This window comes from Herpailurus yagouaroundi, unplaced genomic scaffold (genome assembly GCF_014898765.1).
Source record: "Herpailurus yagouaroundi ecotype Mexico unplaced genomic scaffold, PumYag 185, whole genome shotgun sequence".
Lineage (NCBI taxonomy): Eukaryota > Metazoa > Chordata > Mammalia > Carnivora > Felidae > Herpailurus > Herpailurus yagouaroundi.
Genome location: NW_024412416.1, coordinates 4,374,472 through 4,396,679, shown reverse-complemented (window position 1 = coordinate 4,396,679; position 22,208 = coordinate 4,374,472). Strand labels below are relative to the sequence as shown.

The 22,208-nt window shown below is 50.8% G+C and overlaps 2 protein-coding genes and 1 long non-coding RNA gene across 16 annotated transcripts in view; 1 reads left to right on the top strand and 2 right to left on the bottom strand.

Annotated features, from left to right (window-relative positions):
- Positions 1 to 1,492: 1,492 nt before the first annotated feature.
- RPS17 (ribosomal protein S17) lies at positions 1,493 to 4,703 on the bottom strand. The gene is made up of 5 exons (XM_040493554.1): positions 4,571 to 4,703; positions 4,129 to 4,280; positions 3,512 to 3,617; positions 2,915 to 2,980; positions 1,493 to 1,620 (listed from the first exon to the last, which is right to left on the bottom strand). The coding sequence occupies exons 1-5, from the start codon at positions 4,571 to 4,573 to the stop codon at positions 1,540 to 1,542; spliced, it is 408 nt and encodes a 135-aa protein (XP_040349488.1). The 5' UTR covers positions 4,574 to 4,703; the 3' UTR covers positions 1,493 to 1,539.
- On the top strand, positions 2,075 to 10,415 carry LOC121042334 (uncharacterized). The gene is made up of 3 exons (XR_005796122.1): positions 2,075 to 2,180; positions 8,902 to 8,904; positions 10,404 to 10,415. It is a non-coding gene; the product is annotated as an uncharacterized LOC121042334 (long non-coding RNA).
- The window catches only part of CPEB1 (cytoplasmic polyadenylation element binding protein 1), a 91,988-nt gene continuing 76,206 nt past the window's right edge, over positions 6,427 to 22,208 (bottom strand). For 11 of the 14 annotated variants that reach the window (XM_040493547.1, XM_040493543.1, XM_040493539.1 and 8 more), the window contains 9 exons: positions 20,752 to 20,978; positions 18,769 to 19,021; positions 16,704 to 16,817; positions 16,347 to 16,451; positions 15,320 to 15,456; positions 12,259 to 12,457; positions 10,737 to 10,831; positions 10,116 to 10,196; positions 6,427 to 7,908 (listed from right to left, as the gene is read on the bottom strand). In XM_040493547.1, the coding sequence (XP_040349481.1) occupies positions 7,798 to 7,908; positions 10,116 to 10,196; positions 10,737 to 10,831; positions 12,259 to 12,457; positions 15,320 to 15,456; positions 16,347 to 16,451; positions 16,704 to 16,817; positions 18,769 to 19,021; positions 20,752 to 20,978 (1,322 nt within the window). In that variant the 3' untranslated portion in view covers positions 6,427 to 7,797. The other 3 variants (XM_040493541.1, XM_040493542.1, XM_040493552.1) reach the window with 2 other exon arrangements.

Sequence of the window (22,208 nt, the reverse complement as noted above, 5' to 3'; positions counted from 1 at the left end):
CCTGATTTTGAAATGTACACTGGTTATAGAAGTGTCCTTGTTTCTAGGAACTAGACACTGAAATATTTGGGTCAAAAGGGTATGCTTCTTTAGCTCAGTAGATTAAATGTACGTGTATGGGTGCCTGGGTGGCTTAGTCGGTTAGGTGACTGACTTCAGCTCAGGTCATAATCTCACTGAGAGTTCAAGCCCCACATAGGGCTCTGTGCTGACAGCTCAGAGACTGGAGCCGGTTTCAGATTCTGTCTCCCTCTCTCTGCCCCTCCCCTGCTAGCACTCTCTCTCTCTCAAACATAAAAAAAAATAAAAAAAAAAAAAGAAAGAAAGAAATGTATGTACACACAAACACACACATATGCGCACGAGTGTAAGGCAACTGGGGCAAAACGAACAATTGGTAGATCTGGGTAGGTGAAGTTCCTCGTACTATTTTTGCAAGCTTTCTGCAAGGCAAACTGTATCGAAATTGTCACACATTTTTACAGTGCTTGCTGTAGCTATGGCCCCACAGAAGGCATGGGCAGGACCAGTGCAGAGCCAGGCTGGTCTGGTTTCTGCCACCTTGCAGATTGGGACACACCCATGTTCGCAAACATGCCCAACTTGCCGGGGACAAAAAAGTGGTCAAATGTGTGGATCACCAACTGAAGGGCTCCTTTCCCCCACTACTCAACAGGCACCAGCCCAGCCTAACGCTCCTCCCGCCCACCCTTTGATCCTAAGCTCAGAGCCACCTATCTGGGCTACAGCCAGCAGTTCTGTCTCCCTTTAAACCCATGCACACCCTGGGGCACCTGGGTGGTGCAGTCTGTTAAGGGTCCGACTTCAGCCAGGTCACGATCTCGCGGTCCGCGAGTTCGAGCCCCGCGTCAGGCTCTGGGCTGATGGCTCAGAGCCTGGAGCCTGTTTCCGATTCTGTCTCCCTCTCTCTCTGCCCCTCCCCCGTTCATGCTCTGTCTCTCTCTGTCCCAAAAATAAACAAACATTGAAAAAAATAAATAAATAAAAATAAAATAAACCCATGCACCCCAGTGTCACTGACCCTCCTCCGCCTCCACACACACTTGAACCTCATCTGTTCCAGGTACCAGGCAGACCCCACCCATCCAACCTCCTACCCACCAAACCCAACCTTCAAACATGTGAGGAGTGTTACCCTTTCAAGACAGGTTCATTAGCCCAGATTGTGTGTACCCAGGAGAGGCCAAGGATCGAACCCCGGGGCAGACAGGGTGAGGAGAGGGAAAGCATCTCCCCGACTTCTTCCTGAAGCCAAGGTTAGTGCTCAGGGCCTGCCAGGGCCAGGCAGGGTGGGGCTGGCAAGCAACGTGGCCACGGGGCTCAGCTCTCCAGGATGTCCGCCGTCCGTACGCCCACGGCCCAGAGGCCCCTTGCAGATGCTGCCACCGCAGAGTGCTCTTCAGGATTTCTGCCTTGAGAAAGACTCCTGCCCTTAGCGCTACTGGCACAGAACCCACATAGGACACAGGCGAGGTTACTGTCCAAGGTTTATTGAAGGTATTACAGCACAGCAAAGATTCAAACGGCTCCACGTGGTGTTTTGAAATTCATGCCAACTGTAGGCTGGGTGACCTGCAGGTTGGACAGACTGCCAAAGTCCTGGAAAACAACAAAGTGGGTTCAGTGTGGCCGTACTGCTGAGGTCTGTGATCGAAGTCCCAGTACCACCGCCAGGCCTGGCCTATCGGCGTCCACCAGCTTGGAGTCAGAAAGCCAACAGGGGCCTTCTCCCTGCCCCAGAACAATGAACTCACAAGGGGGTCTAGTTGAGATCTGGAGGAACATGCACTCCTAACAGCCAGACGTCAGCGTGCTGTCCTGGACACTGTAGGATTTTTAGCAGCATCCCTGGCCTCTGCCCATTCATGTCTGCTAGCATCCCCTAGCTGTAGCAGCCAAGTGTGTCCAGACATTGCCAAATGTCCCGAGGGTCATCTTTTCCTTTGAGGATCACCGCCCTGGGCCACATACAGGGCCACACGCAAGTAGGAAGCTTCACTAATTCAAACAGTTGTCGAGAGCCTGCCACACACCTGGAACTTCATGCCCCGGTTCATCCTCAAAAACCAATTTTATAGAAAAAACTAAAAGGCTACACTCAGGACAGTAGTTATTTCTGGAGAAAATGGTCCACAGCAGACCTTAGCTATGCTCGTAACGTCTGAAATTGGGTGGTAGATACACAGTTCCTTCTGCTCACTACCTACCTTTCCAGATGTCTTACACATTTTGCGATCATAAAAAAGAAAAAATGAAGTTGCTCTGAATCACTGTGTGCTGGACTTTGAAGCCCAGATTACCCTCATCAAACCATGAAGAACTAAGAGAAGCCACACAAAGGTATCTTAACTGCCACACACATGTGCCTGGTAAGCAAGCATGTGCAGAGGAGACGACACTTCTTACGAGTGGCCAGGATACAGACACAGGAGGAATGACGTCCCCGAGGGAAAGCACGAAGTATGAAGGGACAGCAAGAGCTGGAACCAAGGGGCAAAGGGAAGGAGCGGCCAGAGACAAGAAGACAAGGAAAGAAGGGAGGAAGGGTGTCCTGGAAGCCATGGGAGAATGGCCACTGCCTTTGGGAGTTACCTTCCGGTGGAGTGCAATCTCCATCTTCACTAACCAGCAAACCCCATGTTGGAGGCGGTGTGTCTAGTGGTCAGAAGCGTAGATGAGATTCCCAACCCTCCACCCACTAGTGTTCAAGCTGCCATTTCCTCAAGTAGGAAACGCAAATAGCAGAATGGGTCTCTTGGGGCATGGGGAGGACAAAAGGAAATCATGTATGAAGGACGTTGAGAAGAACACCTGGCTGCTAGTTTTAACAGAGATCATGGAAAGCTACTGATGGTTCTCAAAATCCTATTTTAGAAACTCAGCGCACACTTACCAAAAGTTTCAACATTTCCTTAGTGTCAGGATCTACTTCAATGATCTCCTGATCCAGGGCTGAGACCTAGAAGTAACAAGGCAGGCCCCAAATATCAACGAGTGAGTTCTCTCTCACTTTCCCCACCTTTTCCCCAAGATTCTTAAATGGGGGGGTGGGAGGGGGAAGAAGGGAGGAGGGCATCCCGCAAGGTGAGCAGTGTGCGTAAGGATCCCAGCACCCAAGGATCAGTTATCCTGGTTTTACCTTCCTTTACCCTCATGAACATCCAACCAGTTTTCAGTAAACCTCAACACCAGGTGCACACCTCCGGAATGTTATGCTAAAGCAAATACTCAAACCAGGACAAATGGCCATCGGCAATCACTCAACACACACCACTAAGGGCTCTCACGTGAAAAACCAGAGCGGACCCAAATGGTCCCAACAGGGCAAAACAAGGCTATGGCACATGGATTGTGGGCACCTAGAGCTGGTTGAGGGATAGATGGATAGAAGACCTCCTTTTTAAGACTCTGTGGAGGTCCCTTGGCAAACCAGGCACCTGCTTATCTTTCACGATGCGCCAGAGGCCCAAAAACGACCCAGGAAGTTTACCTCGGGTACATAATTATCCCTCCTTTCTCTCTCCTCTTCCTGCAGCTTGATGGAGATGCCTCTCACCGGGCCTCTCTGGATCCGCTTCATCAGATGTGTGACATAGCTGCAAAGTGCACAAGCCAGTGAGAACCCTGAGCGCGCACCCCGGCCCCCGCCGGTCCCGGCCGTCTCCGGAGAGACGCACAGCAGCTGCGGTTCCTGCTACGCCGGGAGAAGGGGCAGGACTCACCACCCTGAGACCGAGCGCGGGCTCCGAGCGCGCACACCCAGCTCCGCCGCCTCGCACACACCCTTCTCGGCTCCCGTTCTTTCCGAGCCACCCAATCCTCCACCTCCAGCTTTCTCGGCCGCCGCCCGCCTCCCTTTCCCTTCCTTCCGACTTCCAAAGTCCCTGACCCGGCGTGTAACCAGGCCAGGCCTCGCGGTGCGGAGCAGGATCTCCCGGGGGTTCTGCCTGGCCAGCCCCGTCCGGGAGGGCAGGCCCGCAGGAGAACCCGCCGCGTCGGTGACGCTCGTCCCGACGCCAGCAGCAGGGCACCCGGCCCGCTCCCGAGTCGGAGCTCGGCGGACCCTGAGCCGCGGCTCCCCGTCCTCCACCAGGCCCGTCAACTCACCCTGCAATCTTGTTACGGAGCTTCTTGCTGGGAATAATGGCGATCTCCTCGCACACGCGCTTGTTGGTGTGGAAATCGTTGCCCAGGCGCGTGTAGTACTTCTCAATGATGACCCGGGCCGCCTTCTTCACGGTCTTGGTGCGGACGCGGCCCTGCGGGTTGGACAACACTGGGTCATTCGCGAGCCAGAGCAGCCCTCCGGGGAAAAGTGCGGCGTCCCGCTCCGACGGGAGCAGGGTTTGGGGGCTAGGGCTGAATCCCAGGGGAGAGGAGGGCCGGCCGGTCGGGAAGTGCTGGAGCGCGGGGCTCAGCGCGGAGGCCAGGGACCCGCGGAGGCCAGGACCTGGCGGGGTCCGGCGCCCGGCCTCGAGGGCTGGGGGCCGCGGAAAGCCGCGGATGGAGGACGATTGAGGGGGACGGGGCGTGGAGCCAAGATACCTACCATGTTGGCGGGTACAGTAAAAGAGGAAACAGGAAGCAACAGAGAGGCCTATAAAGCGCCGGCCAGAAAGGCGCTTCCGCCTAACCTAGGCCGCGCAGAGTCCTCCTCAGGAGCTCCACAGCGACTCCCAGCGGGGCGGGGCGGAAGTGCAGGCGGCCCATCCTCAGCCGGTGGGCGGGACGAGCGCTTGGCCCGCCCCCTGCGGGCGCGACTTCCGCTCCCTGCCCCGCCCCGCCCCGGTTTGTTCTGGGCTCCCTGCTTCTTGCTCGTCGGTTCTGGGGCTGGATCGCCTTACTTGGCCTAGACTAGAAGGGGTGCGTGTCTTCTGCACACGCCAGCGAGACGGAGGGAGCCTTTAGCGTCCTGGGAACGGTGATTCGGGAGTGCGGAAAGGTAAGGAAGCAGGGACGGTGCCCCTCCCCTCCCAGGACCCTCAGCCGTCCCTAAGGTCGGAGACGTGTGGGTTTAGCCTGGGGGCGGGGGCTACACCTGGGAGAGGCCGAGCTCGTTTCTTCCAGGTCATTGCCCAAGTGTCACCTTATCATGGGCTTTCCTTCCAACCTAAAGTAGCACCAAAGCCTCTTAAAGCTACTGTAAGATTTAAGTCACCATGACAAGCGCTGTTTCCTCAGCATAGGGCCACTTTGCTTAGCTAATTCCCAGCGCCCCGCAAGCTCTCAAACATGCAGAGGACCCAGCCCACCGGCGGTGCTCCCAGCCACCGAGGTACGTCCTCCAACCATCTGTCTTCAGGCTGTTCCTGCCGCACCCATTCCCAAACCAGGCCCTTCTGTAACCACCAGAGCAGACATCCCCCGGCTTTCCCTGTCCCCTCCTCTGGCTCTGCTCCCCCCAACTCTTGAGGCCAGCCCCAGGCCCCCACCTAAGGAAAGGCTGGGCTGGCCAGGTGGTAGGAGGTAAAGGGCCTCAGGCTGGGCCCCCGCCTTCAACTCCCTTCCTGGTCACCTTGGCCAGTCCAGACTCTGGATGGATGGGAACGGAAGGCTATACAGGGCAGGAAGCCCTCTACCTGCACGTGGCACCTTTCTTATCCTGAGAAGAGGGGCACAGAGGGGAGAAGAGATGCCTCTATGCCATATGGAATAGGACACCAAAAGGGTGGGCGCGTCTGGTCCTCTGAGGGAGTTGCAGGAGCTTTACCAGCAAGGGCAAACTTCATGGGAGGCTGCTGCCAGCCAGGCCTCGCATTCTTGGCCCAGGGACTCCCGCCACCCACTCCAACAGTGAATTCCTGCACATGTCGCAGAAGGGTTGCTTCAGCGTGCTGGGTTATCTTCCGAAGGATCGGCCCGGCAGCAGGGCCCAGGCACAACCTACCTGGGAAAATCATCAGCAGACTGTCTCACAAATCCTGGGAGTCTGTGATAAAGAGTCCAAATTAACAGGGCTCTTGAAGAGTAGCAAAAAGCAAGCTTCTCCCTCTCAGAAAGGGGTTGGGTCAGCACAGGTGAGTCCAAGAGGATGGGAAGCCTCCCAAGAAGAAATCTAGCCCGAGGCTTACAGGGGCAGCTGAGAACAGGGGGCCCGAGCTGTGCCTCCGGCTCCTCCAAGCTGGCTCTGAGGCTGTGAGAAGAGGAGCTCCAAGAAGCTATATGTGAGGGCTTTTTATGCTTGGACTAAAGCTATCCGCCTGCTGGAAAGGCATCTCCAAGGTGCCTTTGACCGTGAACCGACCAAGGAGTACGGACAGGGGCAGGTCTCCCACACGGCCCCGCCCTCAACCCGGGCTGGAATACCACCACAGTAAATCCAAGGAAACAGGGATTTTTACTCTCCAGTCATATAGCCCCTCGGCCCCACTGCTCCCACACCTGAGACAGAGACAGAAGCAGAACTCTGCTGCAACGTGTTTATTATGTGCCAAAAAAACTACACCACAGCTTACTCCACACGTCTGTAGGAGAGTGCAGTCTTGCCTGCATATACTACAATGAGGTAGAGACTTCACACACAGCTTCACAAAACCCACAGAGTAGCTGGGATATGCAACAATGCGACGTCAGCTCAGCAGGAGGGGGGGGAGGGGGTATGACACTGGTTCTTTGGCACACAGCTTCCCAAAGAGGGGCAAGTAGGTTTTGTTTTAAAAAAAAAAAAAAAAAAAAAAAAAAGTCAAGTTTTCAACTCCAGTAGCATTTCAGTGACTGCAACTGTTCCTTCATACATTTCTCAACTGAAAGAAATAAGGAAAGTGTACTTGTCCCCTCTGAGAGAAAGGGCTCCTGTGAGCCTTCATCTGCCCCCACCAAAAAGCAGCCCTTTTTTAGCTCAGTTACAAAAGAAAAAAGTCCTGTGACTTTGTGATTAAAAACTTCTATCAACCCTCCCCCCCACAGAAGTGCAACTTAAGAAGGTGCGATAAACCATTTAAAACTATATACAGCAGCCGCTCAAATACCGTTTATCCGGTCCAGTTTCAAATCCAAAAAAATTTTTTTATTCTTGGTTGCAAATGCCTTGATTTGCAACTGTGAGAAACAGTGACCAGCAGTCCCCCAGACACAGATTTGCTATCATGTTAAAAGCTGCCAGGAAAGAAAAAAAAATCTCTTGTTCCAAACGACTTAAAAACTGTTTTAAGGAGTGTAAAAAGGAACCGGTAAAAACCCTCGAGCGTAAAATATGAAATATGATTTTGGTTTAAATGAAGAGCAAAGTCTCCTTGTTGTTTACAGTAAAAAACACCAGCTGAACACTCAGTTTATGCCGTTCAGGTGGGGGTTAAATAAATGGAAAGGCACTGTATGGCAACTGCAAGAACAAACCCAACGAGACCTGCACACCATCACCATCAGTATTGCAAGGAATGTAAAAAAGCGCTTTTAATAAATAAACCTAGATGTAGGCATCGTGTCAATACCTTCCCGACACGTAGTTCTTTTTTTTTTTTCCTTTTTCTTTTTTTTTTTTTTTTTGCTTTTCATCGGCAAAATGAGGAACTAAAATCTGGGAAAACTACAGAGTCGCTTGGAGGGTGAGCCGGAGGGTCCTTGCCCTGGCGCACCCCCTGAAAACAAAACCCGACAAAACTCATTGTGCATTAATTAGTGCAGAAACAAAGACAGATTCAGCAAGTGCAAAGGTGACTACGGTTTTCCCTTGTCCTTGGGAAGCCAGCTCCCTGGTCGCCAGGGGCAGGATGGTGCAGGCCGCTGCCTGACCCGCCGGCCTTGGGCGCCACAGGCCACCGGGCACGGCCGGCTCCTCTAGCTGGCATCTCGGTTCTTCTGGTTCCGCATCAGGGGGCTGTGGTGGCGGAGGCCCTCCATGCTGTGCCGCCAATGCCAGCAGCTCCGGCAGAAGTACTTGAAGCACACCTGGTTGGGGGACAGGAAGAGAAGCCACGGCTGTGTTGGCACCAGCGGGAGCTGCTGCCCGTGCCGCCTGTCTGCCCTGGAGATGGAGGAGGGGATTCCTGGTGGTCTCCGTGGAGTTAGAAGACACGGTCTTGGGGAACCTTCTCACCTCTAACACACAGGCTGGACCAACCGTAGCAAATCCACTAAGTGCCCGACTCGATCAGACACGTCAGCTCCTACTGTGCACAGAGACCCTGCTGGCTCCCCTCATCCCTCCTACCGCCAGGGCTGCTCGTCAGGCCCCCTGCCCCTCCACCTCCTACAGAGCAGCTGTAGCCTACGTGGTTCCGTGTCCTAATGTGCTAGGCAACATGCTTCTCTCTTCACACTGAGGGCAGGTGACTGGGTATGTACCTCAGTCTCGGCCCCCCTCTTGCTAGCTGTGACACCTCAGCCCACCAACTTTTCAACAATTACCTGAAAATGGGGATCATCTGTTAACGATACGGACACATTCAAGTCTGCTAGAAGGGCTGATGTCAGCAATACTTGCTCACTTGTTCTAGGTTTTACCCAACAACCCAAATTTACCTCACACCCTCACTCTGGAGCCTCCAGCTTAACTCTTATCCCCTGGTTAAGAGCCTGAGCAATAAGCACCACTGGAAAAAAAAAAAAAAAAAAAAAAAGCCCAAGCAAGACTGACTGTGGGTATCTCAACAGGCCCGACTTACCCTAACTCTTGTCAAAGTATGGTACCAGCTAGCAACACTGGACCACTTGGAAACTCGTCAGGAATAATGAATTTCAGGTTCCACTCCAAGCCCACTGAATCAGAATCTGCATTTAAATTTTTTTTTTCAACGTTTTTTATTTACTTTTGGGACAGAGAGAGACAGAGCATGAACGGGCGAGGGGCAGAGAGAGGGAGACACAGAATCAGAAACAGGCTCCAGGCTCTGAGCCATCAGCCCAGAGCCTGACGCGGGGCTCGGACTCACGGACCACGAGATTGTGACCTGGCTGAAGTCGGACCCTTAACCGACTGCGCCACCCAGGCGCCCCCAGAATCTGCATTTAAACAAAATCCTTGGGGGCGCCTGGGTGGTTCAGTCAGTTGAACGTCCGACTCTTGGGTTTCAGCTCAAGTCATGATTCCAGGGTCATGGGATCAAACCCCACATCAGGCTCCACCCTGAGCATGGAGCCTGCTTAAGATTCTCTCTCTCAGGGGCACCTGGGTGGCGCAGTCGGTTAAGCGTCCGACTTCAGCCAGGTCACGATCTTGCGGTCTGTGAGTTCGAGCCCCGCGTCAGGCTCTGGGCTGATGGCTCAGAGTCTGGAGCCTGTTTCCGATTCTGTGTCTCCCTCTCTCTCTGCCCCTGCCCCGTTCATGCTCTGTCTCTCTCTGTCCCAAAAATAAATAAACGTTGGAAAAAAAATTAAAAAAAAAAAGATTCTCTCTTTTGGGGCACCTGGGTGGCTCAGTCAGTTAAGCTCCTCACTCTTGATTTTGGCTTAGGTCATGATCTCACACAGTTTGTGAGAATGAGCCCCACGATGGGCTCTGTGTTGACCGTGAGGAGCCTGCTTGGGATTCTCTCTCCCCACCCCAGTGCCCCTCCCCTCTTGCACTCCCCCCCTCTTCTCTCAAAAAATAAAAATAAACAAGATCCTCAAGTGATGTGTGTTCATTAACACCTGAGAAAGACTACCCCAACACATCCACATCCCTGCTCCCACCCAGGAACATTCAACAGAAAGCTGCCCATTTCTCACAACTGTGAATATAAACCAGGGACAAACACAAGAGTGCAGAGATTCACAAGTACAGAAGGGGTTCCTGAATAGGGAAAAATCAGTCGAGAAGGCCTGTGTTAGAACTATGGTACCTGGTCACAGGTGCTGCTGACCACACCCACCCAGCTTCCTTTCATCCACCAACACTCCCTGCTGGCCTCAGGGTGACACTGCACACAACACCCCAGGCACAGGGAAGGCCAGCGTATCAAGACTGGACTCAAGCTTTCCCAAGAGTTTTCCATCAAGCTATCAAAGTGTATCCCTGCTCTCACCATCAGAGAACATTACCGCTGCCTCTTCTGTGCTCTTAGACAACCGCAAGGTACCTGAGAGCACCAACCTTCTAGTGACAAATGTTACAGGACAATTTTTAATTGAGGGTAGGGACTTCCTAGACATCTGGAGTGCCCCAGGGGACTCACCTGATCTCGACAGAAGAAAGGACCAGGCTGAGAACTGCAGATATGACACAGAGAATCTTCTAGGTAGGGGTCAATCTGAACCTGCACAAAGCAAACCAGGAGAACGAAGTGGTTCTTCTCACCAGGAGGCTAACGGGCCAGAGGAGAAGGGACATTACCGGGCAACAGTAGTGCAGGATGTTTACTGTTTTAAAGGTGAGAACTGCAGGGAGAGAGTGTACAAACACAGCCGCCAGAGGACAGATTCACACGTCCCCCAGAGCTGGCTGGCAGGCTCCACAACATGAGTCTCTGAAACTATACGCCAGCAGTTGATCACCCAGCAACAGGTAAGCATTCAGAGGACGCAGGTCAGGTTGGAGAATGGGAAGCCGGCTGCCCAGAGATGCCAGTCAAATACCCAGTGAGGGAAGACACCCCACATACTGAAAAGGCTCAACAATCCCAGCTTCTCTCCCTCCTGAGCCTGCCATCGCCAAGCCACTCCCAACCCCAGCCTTCACCTGAGTGCCCAGGAGCTTGACCCACTGCCTGGGCACCCGCAGCACACAAACAGCTTTGGTCTCAGGCCTGCCCTGGGTAGTAAAGGCTCAGAGTAAAGGTACAGACCAGCACACTCACCTTCTTGGTGAACTTGGTGGTTTTGATCTCCACAAAAGCAGCGCTGACTGCTTTCAGGTAACTGCGTTGGTTATTGAAAGTCACACGACCAGATCCTAGAGCAAGAGAACAAACCTCTCTTCTACCCAAATTCTCCCAAATGCTGCTTGTCAACACTGAAGATACCCTGTTTCTAGACCAGGGCCATGAGACAGAAATATAATAGGAGATACATAATTTTAAGTCTCCAAAAGCCACATTTAAGTGAAAAGTGGTGGAATTTTTATAATTTATTTAACCCAATATATCCAAAATATTATCATTTCAACATGTGGCACTAGCTGTATTTTAAACACACAGCAACCACACTTACCGGACAGCGTAGTTATAGACCACGGTGGCACAAGCCACTCAGGAATGGGGAAGGATTCACGGACTGATTTGGGGAGGAAAGTGGGGCGCCTGGTGACTCAGTAGGTCGAGTATCTGACTCTTGATTCTGGCTCAGGTCAGGATCCTAGGTTTGTGGAATGGAGCCCTACATCCAGCTCCATGCTGAGCGTGGACCCTGCGTAAGATGCTCTCTTTCCCTCTCTCCCCCTCTGCCCCTCCCCAGTCACACATCTCTCTCTCTCAAAAACAACAACAAAAAGAACAAAACTCACAAGAAAACAAACAAAAAGAAGCGGGAAGGAAGAGACCCCTCTGGCACAGACAGATACACAAAGAACACCTGTGTACAGGTGATGCAGCAGGCACCCCTCCGGGCCAGGAGGCAGCCTCATCCTGACTAATGCTGCCCCTGCCCCCACAGCCTCTGACTCCCTGTCCTCAGTCTGCAGCACAGCACTGATGAGTACACGGTGCTCCTTCCTGATCAGATTCAGTGTGGGTGGGCAGACTAAGCATCTGGGGAAGTGGGTTAGCCAGGTCTTGATCAAAAAGTTCAGGCTCTGCTCCCCCTCCGAACTCCACCACCAAGGTACCTCTGCTAGGACTGGGGAATGAATCTCCCTTCCCAGGGGGGCTGACCCAAAACCCAGCATTTAGGCCCGCAGACTCCCCTAAGCTAGGACGCCACAGGCCATGACTACACGCTGTTGCTCGAGTCTATCGGTGTTGTCCCTCAGCCTGACCCTGGTCTCTGACCCTAGAGACAAGGCCACTTTTCAAGAACTCTTAACAACAACAACAAAAACAGGCAAGTTCAGGGAAGTCCTGGCCTTTTAATGAAAGATTACCTGTTGTCTGTCCCAGACTGGTTTAGTTTCCAAGTAAAGCTCCTATGTCATCTTCCCCTCCTATCACTTCCTATGTTCCCCTACCGCTTTCTCCCCGTTCAAGGGAAGTGGTAGGGAGAGAGGTAGGCACAGACGGTCAGTACTGGTGGCTTATCTAGAAAAAGATGCTATGCTGCTCATCTATGCTCATCTGCAGACCTGGGTCAGGCCTCCCTCTCCATTCCCATGGGAAGTATTACAGTCTTGGTCTAGCACAGTCCCAGGGGCCACCAAGCTTTCCCACACAGAAATGGGACACTTACCAATGGGATACTTGTGCTTATCTGTGTCAATCCCAGCATACACCACTCCACCAAATAGGTCGTTCAAGATGGCTGCCAGGGCCTCGGCGTTGAGCATCCCGTGCAGGGCACCAACAAACACCGTCCTGCTGGGGTCAAGTCTCTGAGATGGGCTCCGGACAAAGTTGCTGTCAGCCAAGACCCAGGGGATCACCTGCACCTGGAAACCACCCAAAGGTGGATCAGCCCTGGCTAGGAGCCAGAGAGAGACAGGTTCTTGTACCGTGAGGCGCATGCTCGGGAGATGCTCAAATGGACTGCCAAGACCCATCTAGTGGGGGAGGTGTACTGCCCAGTCCCAGGCACACAGGCACTTGGCAGCCACCTCACCAGACCCAACCAAAGCTGCATTTTACTGAGTCTTTGTGTCCAAAATGGGGAAAAGAAGCGCAAGAGCAGTCACTCACCCTGGAGAACAAGCACAATGGTACCCAACAGTCACACCCAGGAACCTAGCACTCTGTCACAACCTTCAACCGTGTGGTTCCAGCAGAGGACCACAGTCACTGATGAACAGAGATCATGAAGGACTCAGAAACTGAAGGACAGAGCTGGAAGGACAGGGAGTGGGGATACTCGAGGTACCACTGTGAGACAGCTCCTGGCCCAATGTGCGCATCAGCAGGCGTGCCAGGAGCAGTGAAGTGACCAGAGAGATGCAGGTGGCAGTCTAACAGAGCAGCGACACACCAGGGCAAGAGCTGACTGGGTCCTTTACCTCTGAGTCCCCTGAGCCTAGAACAAACTCTGGCATAGCAGGTAGAGAACTCCACAAGGAAGGGAGCGGACAGACGAATGCTGTTTTTGGAAAGGTATCTGTGAAAATCCAACAAGTCTCAAAGCAGAAAGAGAACGGAGGCAGAAACCAGTGGCTGGGAGGACAGGTGAGAAAGACGTGGAGGAGGCTGGTGGCACTGGGCACACAACAGGCCAAGACCAAGAAGATTCTTCAACAGAGGGGTCAGACCGCCTGGGCATGGTGGGAAAGTGAAGAATCGGTGCTGATGGGGTCCAGGCCTAAAAGACCTTAATGAGCATCTGACTGGGGGGAGCTCACTTCACTGGAAGATGAAAAGCCAATTTTGCTTCTTCCACCCCCATGGACAAGTATCACAGTCTTGGTCTATATCCCAAGGGCCAGCAAGCTTTCCAAGCTTTTCCTTACACTGAACACAAGAGTCTAGGATTATAGGGCATCGTCAAGAAAGGCCCCATGGGAAGGTGGGGCTCATGGAGGACATGAGTCTGGGTCTAAAAGTGAGAAGAGAGCCACAGGAGTGAGTCGTTTAAGTGACAGGGAGAGATGAGAAGAGGAGGGAGTTCAATGCCGACCGCACTGGGGGCAGGGAGGGGACACAAGGAAGTTAAGTGTCTGAGAGGAAAGGAGAACCAGGACAGCCTACAGCCAGCACATCAAAGACAGACATGTAATCACTGCAAGGGGATGCGGCAAAACAGGAGACAAGGAAGTTGTCAGCAGGGGCACGGAGGCGGCTCAGGGGGTCTGTGGTATGGCCGTGGCAGCCTCTCCCTGTGAAAGCAGGGGACAGGGACGAAGGAGCGTGTTAACCAAGCCCTGGAGTGTAACAAGGTGGGAGAGCAACACGGGCCCCACACAGCGACAAGACAGCAGTGCCGCACTGAGGAAAGCAGTGTGGTGGGTCTCTGTGCAGCAGGAAGACAAACTTACCCTGTCACTAAGAATGTGAACTAATACCAGGAAACATCTATAAAACAAAGAGTCAGCTTTGTTACTTCCATTATTTATTTTAAATCCGATGTGACCATGTCAGTAGCTCCCCCTCCGCCCTTTACCCTACAGATTTTACTTTCTGGAGCAGTTTTAGGGTTCACAGCAAAACTGAGCTGACAGTACAGAGTCCCCATATCCTTGCCGCCTCACCGCATGCAAAGCCTCCCCTGATATTAGCATCCCCCACCAGAGAGGTACCTTTGCTACAAGCAGTAAACCTTTATCAATACATCACTAGCTCCCAAGTCCATGGTTTACATTAGAGTTCAGTCTTGGTGTCTGTTGTACATTCTAGGAGTTTCCACAAATGTGTGATGACATGATTGCACCATTACAACAGAGTAGTTTCACTGCCCTAAAAATCCCCTGTGCTCCACCTATGCATCCCTCCCTTCCCCCTGACCCCTGGCAACTACTGATCTTTTTATTAAAATAGGCATTTCACGTTTCACTTGTATAGACAAGGAAATGAAGTTTCAGATATATTAAATATCTAGTCCAGTGTCATGAAAGTGATGTTCTCTGGAACCACATTAAAAAAAACAACAACACTGATTCCTCAACGCCAAACTTCCTCTGACAAGTGGTTTTCAAGCATCAACTGCTAGAACCATTGGGGAGCGTGGTCCAAAGTGGAGAATCTGTAGCTCCTCCCAAACTGATTCAGTAAGTCTGAGACAGGGCTCAGGAACGTGCAGTGAGGGCTGCAGGTAGAGTACCTATGCTAGAGACCCATGATGCTCAGGGCACAGGCAGACACGGCCAGGAGCAGGAGAGGCAAAAGGAGAGAGAAGTGTATGGAGGAACGTACGCAGCTAATGAAGCCCCGAATGGGAGTGCAGAGGTGATCCACAGATGGTGTGGGCCAAAGAGGAATTTACCCACCAGAGACAGGAAGGTTGCAAGGCACAGCCTGAGGGCAGGTCTAGGGAGAAACAGCTGTAGATTATCAGTTAAACCCAAGTGGAGAAAGCTGTTGTTTTCATTTCTAAGACTAGAGGTTTGGGACAGAAGTGTTGGCTGGAGTAAGGGCCGGGACACAGCCTGATCACCACAGGCAGGAGCACACATACACCATTGAGGACCAAAGATTTTTGTTTTTCTAACACAACAGAGTATCTTGCTGTATTTACTGTAAAACAGGAGGAGCAGCCTTTTGGCCACAACAAGAATCCTCATCCAGCCGCCTGCATATTCACCCACCTGTGGGAGACCCACTGCCTCATGCACCAACTACCCCGACCCAGAGAGGACCCCGGGCTAACACACCTCCTTGCAGCGCATCCTTCGGCTGGACATCTTGAAGTAATATTCACTTAGGCCATCTGGGCTCAGCGGGTCATGAGAGCAAGCCTGAAGCAAGGCCCGGACAGACTTCTCTAGTTCGAAGACCAGATACACATACCCTATTTCCAATAAAAAGAGAAACTGCATTAACATCCCTCAGGTGGTTACTCCTCAGTCTTGGTTTTGCAGTAGGGAGTTTTGTCCAGGAGAAAGAGTCTCACGTGTAAAACACATTTCTGTCCCACTCCTGCAGAGTCTCTGAATGGAAGCACTTTGCTGTGTCAGATGGCCAGGCCATGGGAGGGAGAAGCACATCGTCTCCCACCCGAGTGAAGGAAGGGACCAGCAAGGTGGGACACAGGATCCCATCATAACCACGCAGCCATCCGTCCCAGGGCACACAGCATGTTCTGGTCAGCAGAGCCAGGCTGTCCTGGGGGCAGGATGGAGGGCAGGTCTGTGGCCAGCCTGCTGGGCCATGGAGATATTGCTTTAAAAGCCTAGTTAGACCAGTGGTTCAGTTCATCGGAACATTTTCAGTGAAGATGGGGCAGAGTGAAAATAGCACCTGCTCCTTTCTACAGGGAAGGGATCTCATTTCAGACCAGTGAGGAGTCAGATGCTTGGTCCTCATTCCTGCCAACTCCAAAGGGATCTCAGAATTAGGCCAGGCAACAATGTAACTGGGCAAGAAAGGCAGGCAAAGGAAAGCTTTTCAGACGCCTCATTTTGAGAGGAAAGTAGCTGCCGGGGTTCAGGTTTGGAGGGAAGTGCACGAGGAAGTTTCCCAGACAGCTCCAACTGCAGTGTCAATGTGGACTGATGGATCATTAGCTCAGAGGAAGCAGAAGGATGTGCCAGGTTGAAGAGAAGTGCTGTCAGCCCAAAGTTCTGTGCTCGGGAGTGCCCAAACCATGTTACCAGCATGCGGCTGGGACATACCAGCATCCCTCAGTGCAATTACATACTAGGGAGGGGAAAAAAAAATCTCCTACCATGTCTGTATTACCTTTAGGCATATTACCTTTGGGAGGACACCGGGGGTGCTTGCCATCCTTACCAGGCCACTCCACACTCAAAGAGCCAAACACACGGAAGGTGTTAATCAATCCAGCTGCAAAGAGATGGAAAAGAATGGCAGAAACTGAGGCACCATTCTCCCCAGGAAGGCCCAAGCACAGGATCACCAGCATTCTTCCCCCAGACTTCCCTCCCTTGACAAACAATTCGGAAGTGATCTTGGGTCCCAGGTGATGGGTGTAAGCACCAGACAGAAGCAATATGGGAGCCACAGGTTTAGGTCCAAGTTTAATGCCCTAGAGAGACATGCCCCACCCTCAAGTAGGAGGTCTCAGAGGCAGCTCACCTTCCGTAATATCCCAAGGAACACCTCCTAGGAACACTTTGCAGGAGTAGATGGGGTTCTTATAGTTCCGGGGAGGAAGCTGGCCGCTCCAGGTACAGGTTGCTTCATTCACAGCTTTGGTTGACAACAGAGACAACAAAGAGAGAAAGAAACGGGTCAGAGTCAACAAAGTCATTGCTCCTTTCTGGGACGAACTCATCTGGGGAGAGCTACACAGGCCACAGTCCTAGCCTGGCTGCTGGGAGAACATCCACCAGTATTCGGAAAGGCAAGGAACCTTATGCCTCATCAAACCAGTTGGCCCAGTAGGACAACTCTAAACCACTACTTCTGTCTCCACTAGAACAGAGAGGAAAGGCAAAGCAGCTATGTAGGGTAAAAATTATCACAACCCAAGCTATATTCAAACATATAACTGATAAGCTAACCACAAAGCAGTTTTACCTAGTCATGGCTTACAACACTAATTGATTTAAATTTCTAATTACTTTAAAATAAACAGAGCAATCTTGTATACAATGTTCTACAGACTTACTGGTCCAAACTGGCCTTCTCCCTAAATATTCAAATAAGGAACATTCTATTGTTCTCCTGTCTGCACTCTGAACTCATCAGTCACAGAAGTCAGGACCACTGCCAGTAAAAACCACCACTAGCAACCCAAAAGACAAGAACGTCTCAACTGCTCCCTGCATCAGAACCATGTCCCATCACTGCCAGAGCTGTCTCCATGGCACCTGGACAGACACTGGGCCTTCCTTGATGCCAACACTGTAAGATAATGTTGATTTTTCCCCAACTACTCTGCTTCCTGTTTATACCAAATCCAAGTTTGTCTAAACCCACTGTGAAGTTTCTCTGACAACACCCCATTAAGAAACCTTTCTTGCTGGACAGAGTAGGAACTATCTTCTGTGTGGCCTGTTCTGGTAACTTCTAGAGGCCTCTTTGTTCTTGGCCTCTCAGCTCAGCCTTCTCTCTTTAATCATGCCCCCCACGCAGTCTGTGCCTTTCCAGATCAGGGACTAGTCTCAGTGGGGACTGGCTAATCCTTGCCCATTTTACTCCTTCGGCAATGGGGCGGATAGCCAGTGAAATGAACCATCATTTCCATTCAGGACAATGACGTGGAAGCTCATTCCTTAAAAGGCCAATGTGTTGCTACTCCAAGAACTTGGGCACCATCAGCAATATTTCGCAAACAAAAACATAAATCAATATAATGGCCTCATCCAAGAGTAAGGTAATGTCATTCCAAAAACAATGGCATTAGTACAAACATGGGTTGCCAAAACCATTATGTGAACAGGGCAGCAGGACTATCAGAGGAGAATGAGATCAGGCCCAGCTCCGTGACTGGAAAGACAGACATCTGAAGCCACCAGAAACAAATGGATGGAGAAACTCAACACTCACTTATAGTCCTCAACTCCAGAACCTTAGAAGAGCAGTTGGTGAACCACACCTCCCTGAAGCTTTAATCAAGAATGACTTATTAAGACCCATTTACTTCCCAACTACTGGTAAAAGATGAAGAATAGACTCAATACATGTTTAAGGTCATTTAAATGACAGAAGCTAAGGGTTCCTGAGAGAACCTAAGGGTTCCTTAGAGGCTGACACGTGGACCCATTACCCAACAGAGCATCCCTCAGGGGAAGAGAGCTCCAGCAGGGGTTATGTCTGACAGGTCTTTGAATTAGAAAGGGGAGAGGTAGACAAAATTCTGGGCATCACTTCCAGGATTCCTCCTGAAGACACCCACCCATGAAACAATCAAAAGCAACACTAGTACTCAGCCAGTCTCCACAAAAGAGCGCAACTGGGAAATGGGTCCAACTCTGTATGAGCACAGCCTCTTTCCTCTCTGCTCAGCCTCAAAGAAGTTCCTGAGTTTTTGTCCCATTAGCACTCACTCCACAGAAGAGACCATTCTTTGCAGATCCAGAGACCTCAACACACGACCAAGTCCTCTTCTGGACAGTTCAGTCTGTGAACTAAGGTCACTTACTCTCTGTGCCCAGAATGAGGCCTCAGGCCCCCACAGGGTGACAGCCACACTCACCTGCAGCTTGCCGGTGCAGCCTGGCCTCTCTCTCTATGCTGAAGGGGTCTTTGGGAGCTTCGAGGAGGTCCCAGGATGGCCACACAGAAGCTCCAGGCCATCTCTTTGATGCACTGGTTGGGGAGGGGCTGACTGCAGCGAGAGCAGCTTGCTCTTGGTCCATCCGGGACCCAACCCCCATCTTTAAAGGGTCTCTGGCACCACCCCCTGTCAGGGACAGGAAGGGCAGAGGAGGGGAAATGCGAAGGCTTGACTGGGGGAGGAAAAAGGAAGATATAGGTTTTTAAAGGACAGTTTTGTTATAAAATAATCACACTACAGAAATTATGAAAAAAATACCATATAGCTCTGACATTTTCTTTCAGACTTTCTTCCCATGCATTTTTAAGATTATACTGAATTTAAGATTATACTGAATTTAAACAAATTCTTTTCTCCCAACTCAACTTTTTTTTTCATATTGCCAGGCAGTCTTCATAACAATTCTTAATTAACTTATGATATTCTATTTAGGGAACAAGCTACATTTCACTAACCTATTCCCCTGTTAAACATTCAGACACATTCCAAGTTTTCAGGATTATAAATAAAAATCTGAAGTATGTATAGCTTCTTCTAATTTTGTGTTGGTTTTGTTTTTGTCCGATTCCTATATGGAGAATGCCAAAATGCTTTCTATAAGGGTTCCATGTTCTATCAGAAATGTGGAAGAGTATGGATTTCACTATAAGCCTGTGTCAAGGCTCTATTACTAACTTAAGCAGGTAAAAATAATACTGCGTTATCAAAAAAACCAAATGACTTTGGTCATTGGTAAATAGAGGCTTTGCCTCTTCTATTTACCTCTTCTGTGAGCTGTCTGCCCGTATCCCTTCATCAGCCTTTGGGGTAGGGTATCTGAGAAAGTTCTTCAAACAAAATCCCAAACTATTAAGTCAGTTATGAAGTAAATTTCCAAGACTGAGCTCCATCTAAATTAACATAAATAGAACTAGAAGCATCTAACCCCATTTTATAGGGGAATAAACTACAGCCCAGATCATTGAAGGGACCTGCTTGTGGTTACCCTTCTGGAAACATGGCCTAAACATAAAACCAACAAGCAGTGGAAACAAGGCCAGCTCTCATATTCTAGGACAGGCTGACAGGTGACAAGGTGGGTCCTCCTAAAAGGTCATGCTATGGATGGGAAACTAGCCACATCCAACGTTGCCAATCCTGGATAGAGAAGCGCAGAGGGCAGGAAAATAAGCCTTCTTATTTGTTCAACAGTCAGGTGGGGAGTGGGGTTGGCAGCACAGAAAGTCAGGCTCAGAAGGCTCCTGATACTGCATTTTATTTTAGGATGCTTTCTCACTGCCATGCCCATATACTTACTTCTACTGTCCCCTATTCCTCATCTATTCTAATCCACCTGCCAGCTCCACTTAGCACTGGCTCCACACACGTCACACGTAGCCATGGATAAGGAGCATGTAGTACATAAATTAACTCAAGGCAACATTTAATAGATTCATCACAGCCTCAGATTGAGACGTGGCCTGGGTCAGTAAAGAGAATGTGGGAGCTACAGTCAGTCTGATCTGGATGGAAATCCTAGCTGATAATTACTAATGCAATTTTTAAAACCATCATTTAAAAATTTTGAGGTAAAACATGTAAAAGTACATAAACCATACACATAGTTTCGAGGCTAAAGAAAATGACCAAGCAGGTCAAGAAACAGAGCAACGCCAAGACTCCCAAATTAACTTTTGAAATTAACTATTTCTCCAAACTCTTGGAAGTATCTTGTGAAAAGAGAGTTGGCAGCTGGGGTCCTGAAACGGATCGCTCCGTGAGCACACAAGGCATCCTCCTCTCCACTGAGAAGTTCCATACACGCACACAGTGGCCTCCACCTCCTGCCTGCATTCTGGCAGACACACTTCCCTTTTTACACTTACTTGCCTTGCCCACCCCACTCCCCAACAAGTTACGTACAATCAAATCTGAGAGATGATCCGATCCAGAACTGAAGCCACTGGTGTCTGAGTCAGAGGGGCTGCTAGAACGTGAGTCCAAGATGGGCCGGGTGTCTAGGCGGGATCCTCTAACTGAAGGTGCTGGAAACTTGTCCACCAAGTCAGATCCAAGGGGGTCTAGAGGCAGGAAGCTCAAGGGGGGTTTCCCCAGGACATTGCCCAGTGGGTTGTGGAGCATGCTCAGTACTAGGAGAAAAAGAAATAAGAAGGTCTCATGACCTCTTCGTTTTCTTCCCAGTCAACAGTCCTTCCCTTTTCTCCCACCCAACAAGATACACAAAGGCACAACCTTGGAAACATGGCATTACCATCATTAGAGTATAACAAGTAGACAAATCTCCAACACCTACCACGGCCAACCAGGGCCCATTAGAGGTAGTTACAGGACAGTTTTTTTGTTTTTTTTTTTTAATTTTTTTTTTTCAACGTTTATTTATTTTTGGGACAGAGAGAGACAGAGCATAAACGGGGGAGGGGCAGAGAGAGAGGGAGACACAGAATCGGAAACAGGCTCCAGGCTCTGAGCCATCAGCCCAGAGCCTGACGCGAGGCTCGAACTCACGGACTGTGAGATTGTGACCTGGCTGAAGTCGGACACTTAACCGACTGCGCCACCCAGGCGCCCCAGGACAGCTTTTTGAAGACCAAAGTTCTTGCTGTGACAGCAGCAGCAAAACTGCTCTCTGCCACCCAGACTTAAGGGTCAGTAACAGTATCTGGGAAATGTGCCAATAGGGACCCTGGTCACAGCTGCTATTAATATCTGAATACACACATCCATGTTGCCTCAGGAGACACCTTCAGAACCATTAGGAAGCCCAAGCCACACTCCCTCCTTACTGCCTGCCAACACATTTATTCAAAGAATTCCCACTTTTTTTTTTTTTAATGTTTACTTTTGAGAGAGCACAAGTGGGGGAGGGGCACAGAGAGGAGGAGACACAGAATGTGAAGCAGGCTCCAGGCTCTGAGCTGTCAGCATAGAGCCTGATGTGAGGCTTGAACCCACGCACCGTGAGACCATGACTTGAAGTCGGACACCTAACCAACTGAGCCACTCAGGCACCCCAAGAATTCCTACCTAACACTATATAGCTAAAATATACAATTTCAGGACACATCCCACAAGTCTGGTTCAGAAGGAGCATGTCTTCTTGTCGGAAAAGTTCCCTTATGCCATGTTCCTGCATATACAGACTCTCTCCTATACACCCTGAACTTCAGACACTGAGGATGGAGCAGAATGACAGATGGTTAAGCCCACTCTGGCTTAAGATAAACCTGGAATGGAACCCGAGGTCAGCACCACCTCTCCATGGCTGTGTGCTCGGGGAAGCAGAGTCCTCGTTTTCTCACAGCCATCACGAGTGGAGCACCAACTATTTCATAATACCATCAGGAAGGTTCAGTAACTAG

Bases quoted from the DNA above. Each gene is read 5' to 3' on its own strand.
- RPS17 (XM_040493554.1), bottom strand. The intron at 3,618-4,128 runs GTGAGTTGACGG...TGCACTTTGCAG, and splicing joins CTCCGTAACAAGATTGCAGG to CTATGTCACACATCTGATGA. The intron at 2,981-3,511 runs GTAAACTTCCTG...TGTTACTTCTAG, and splicing joins GGGATAATTATGTACCCGAG to GTCTCAGCCCTGGATCAGGA.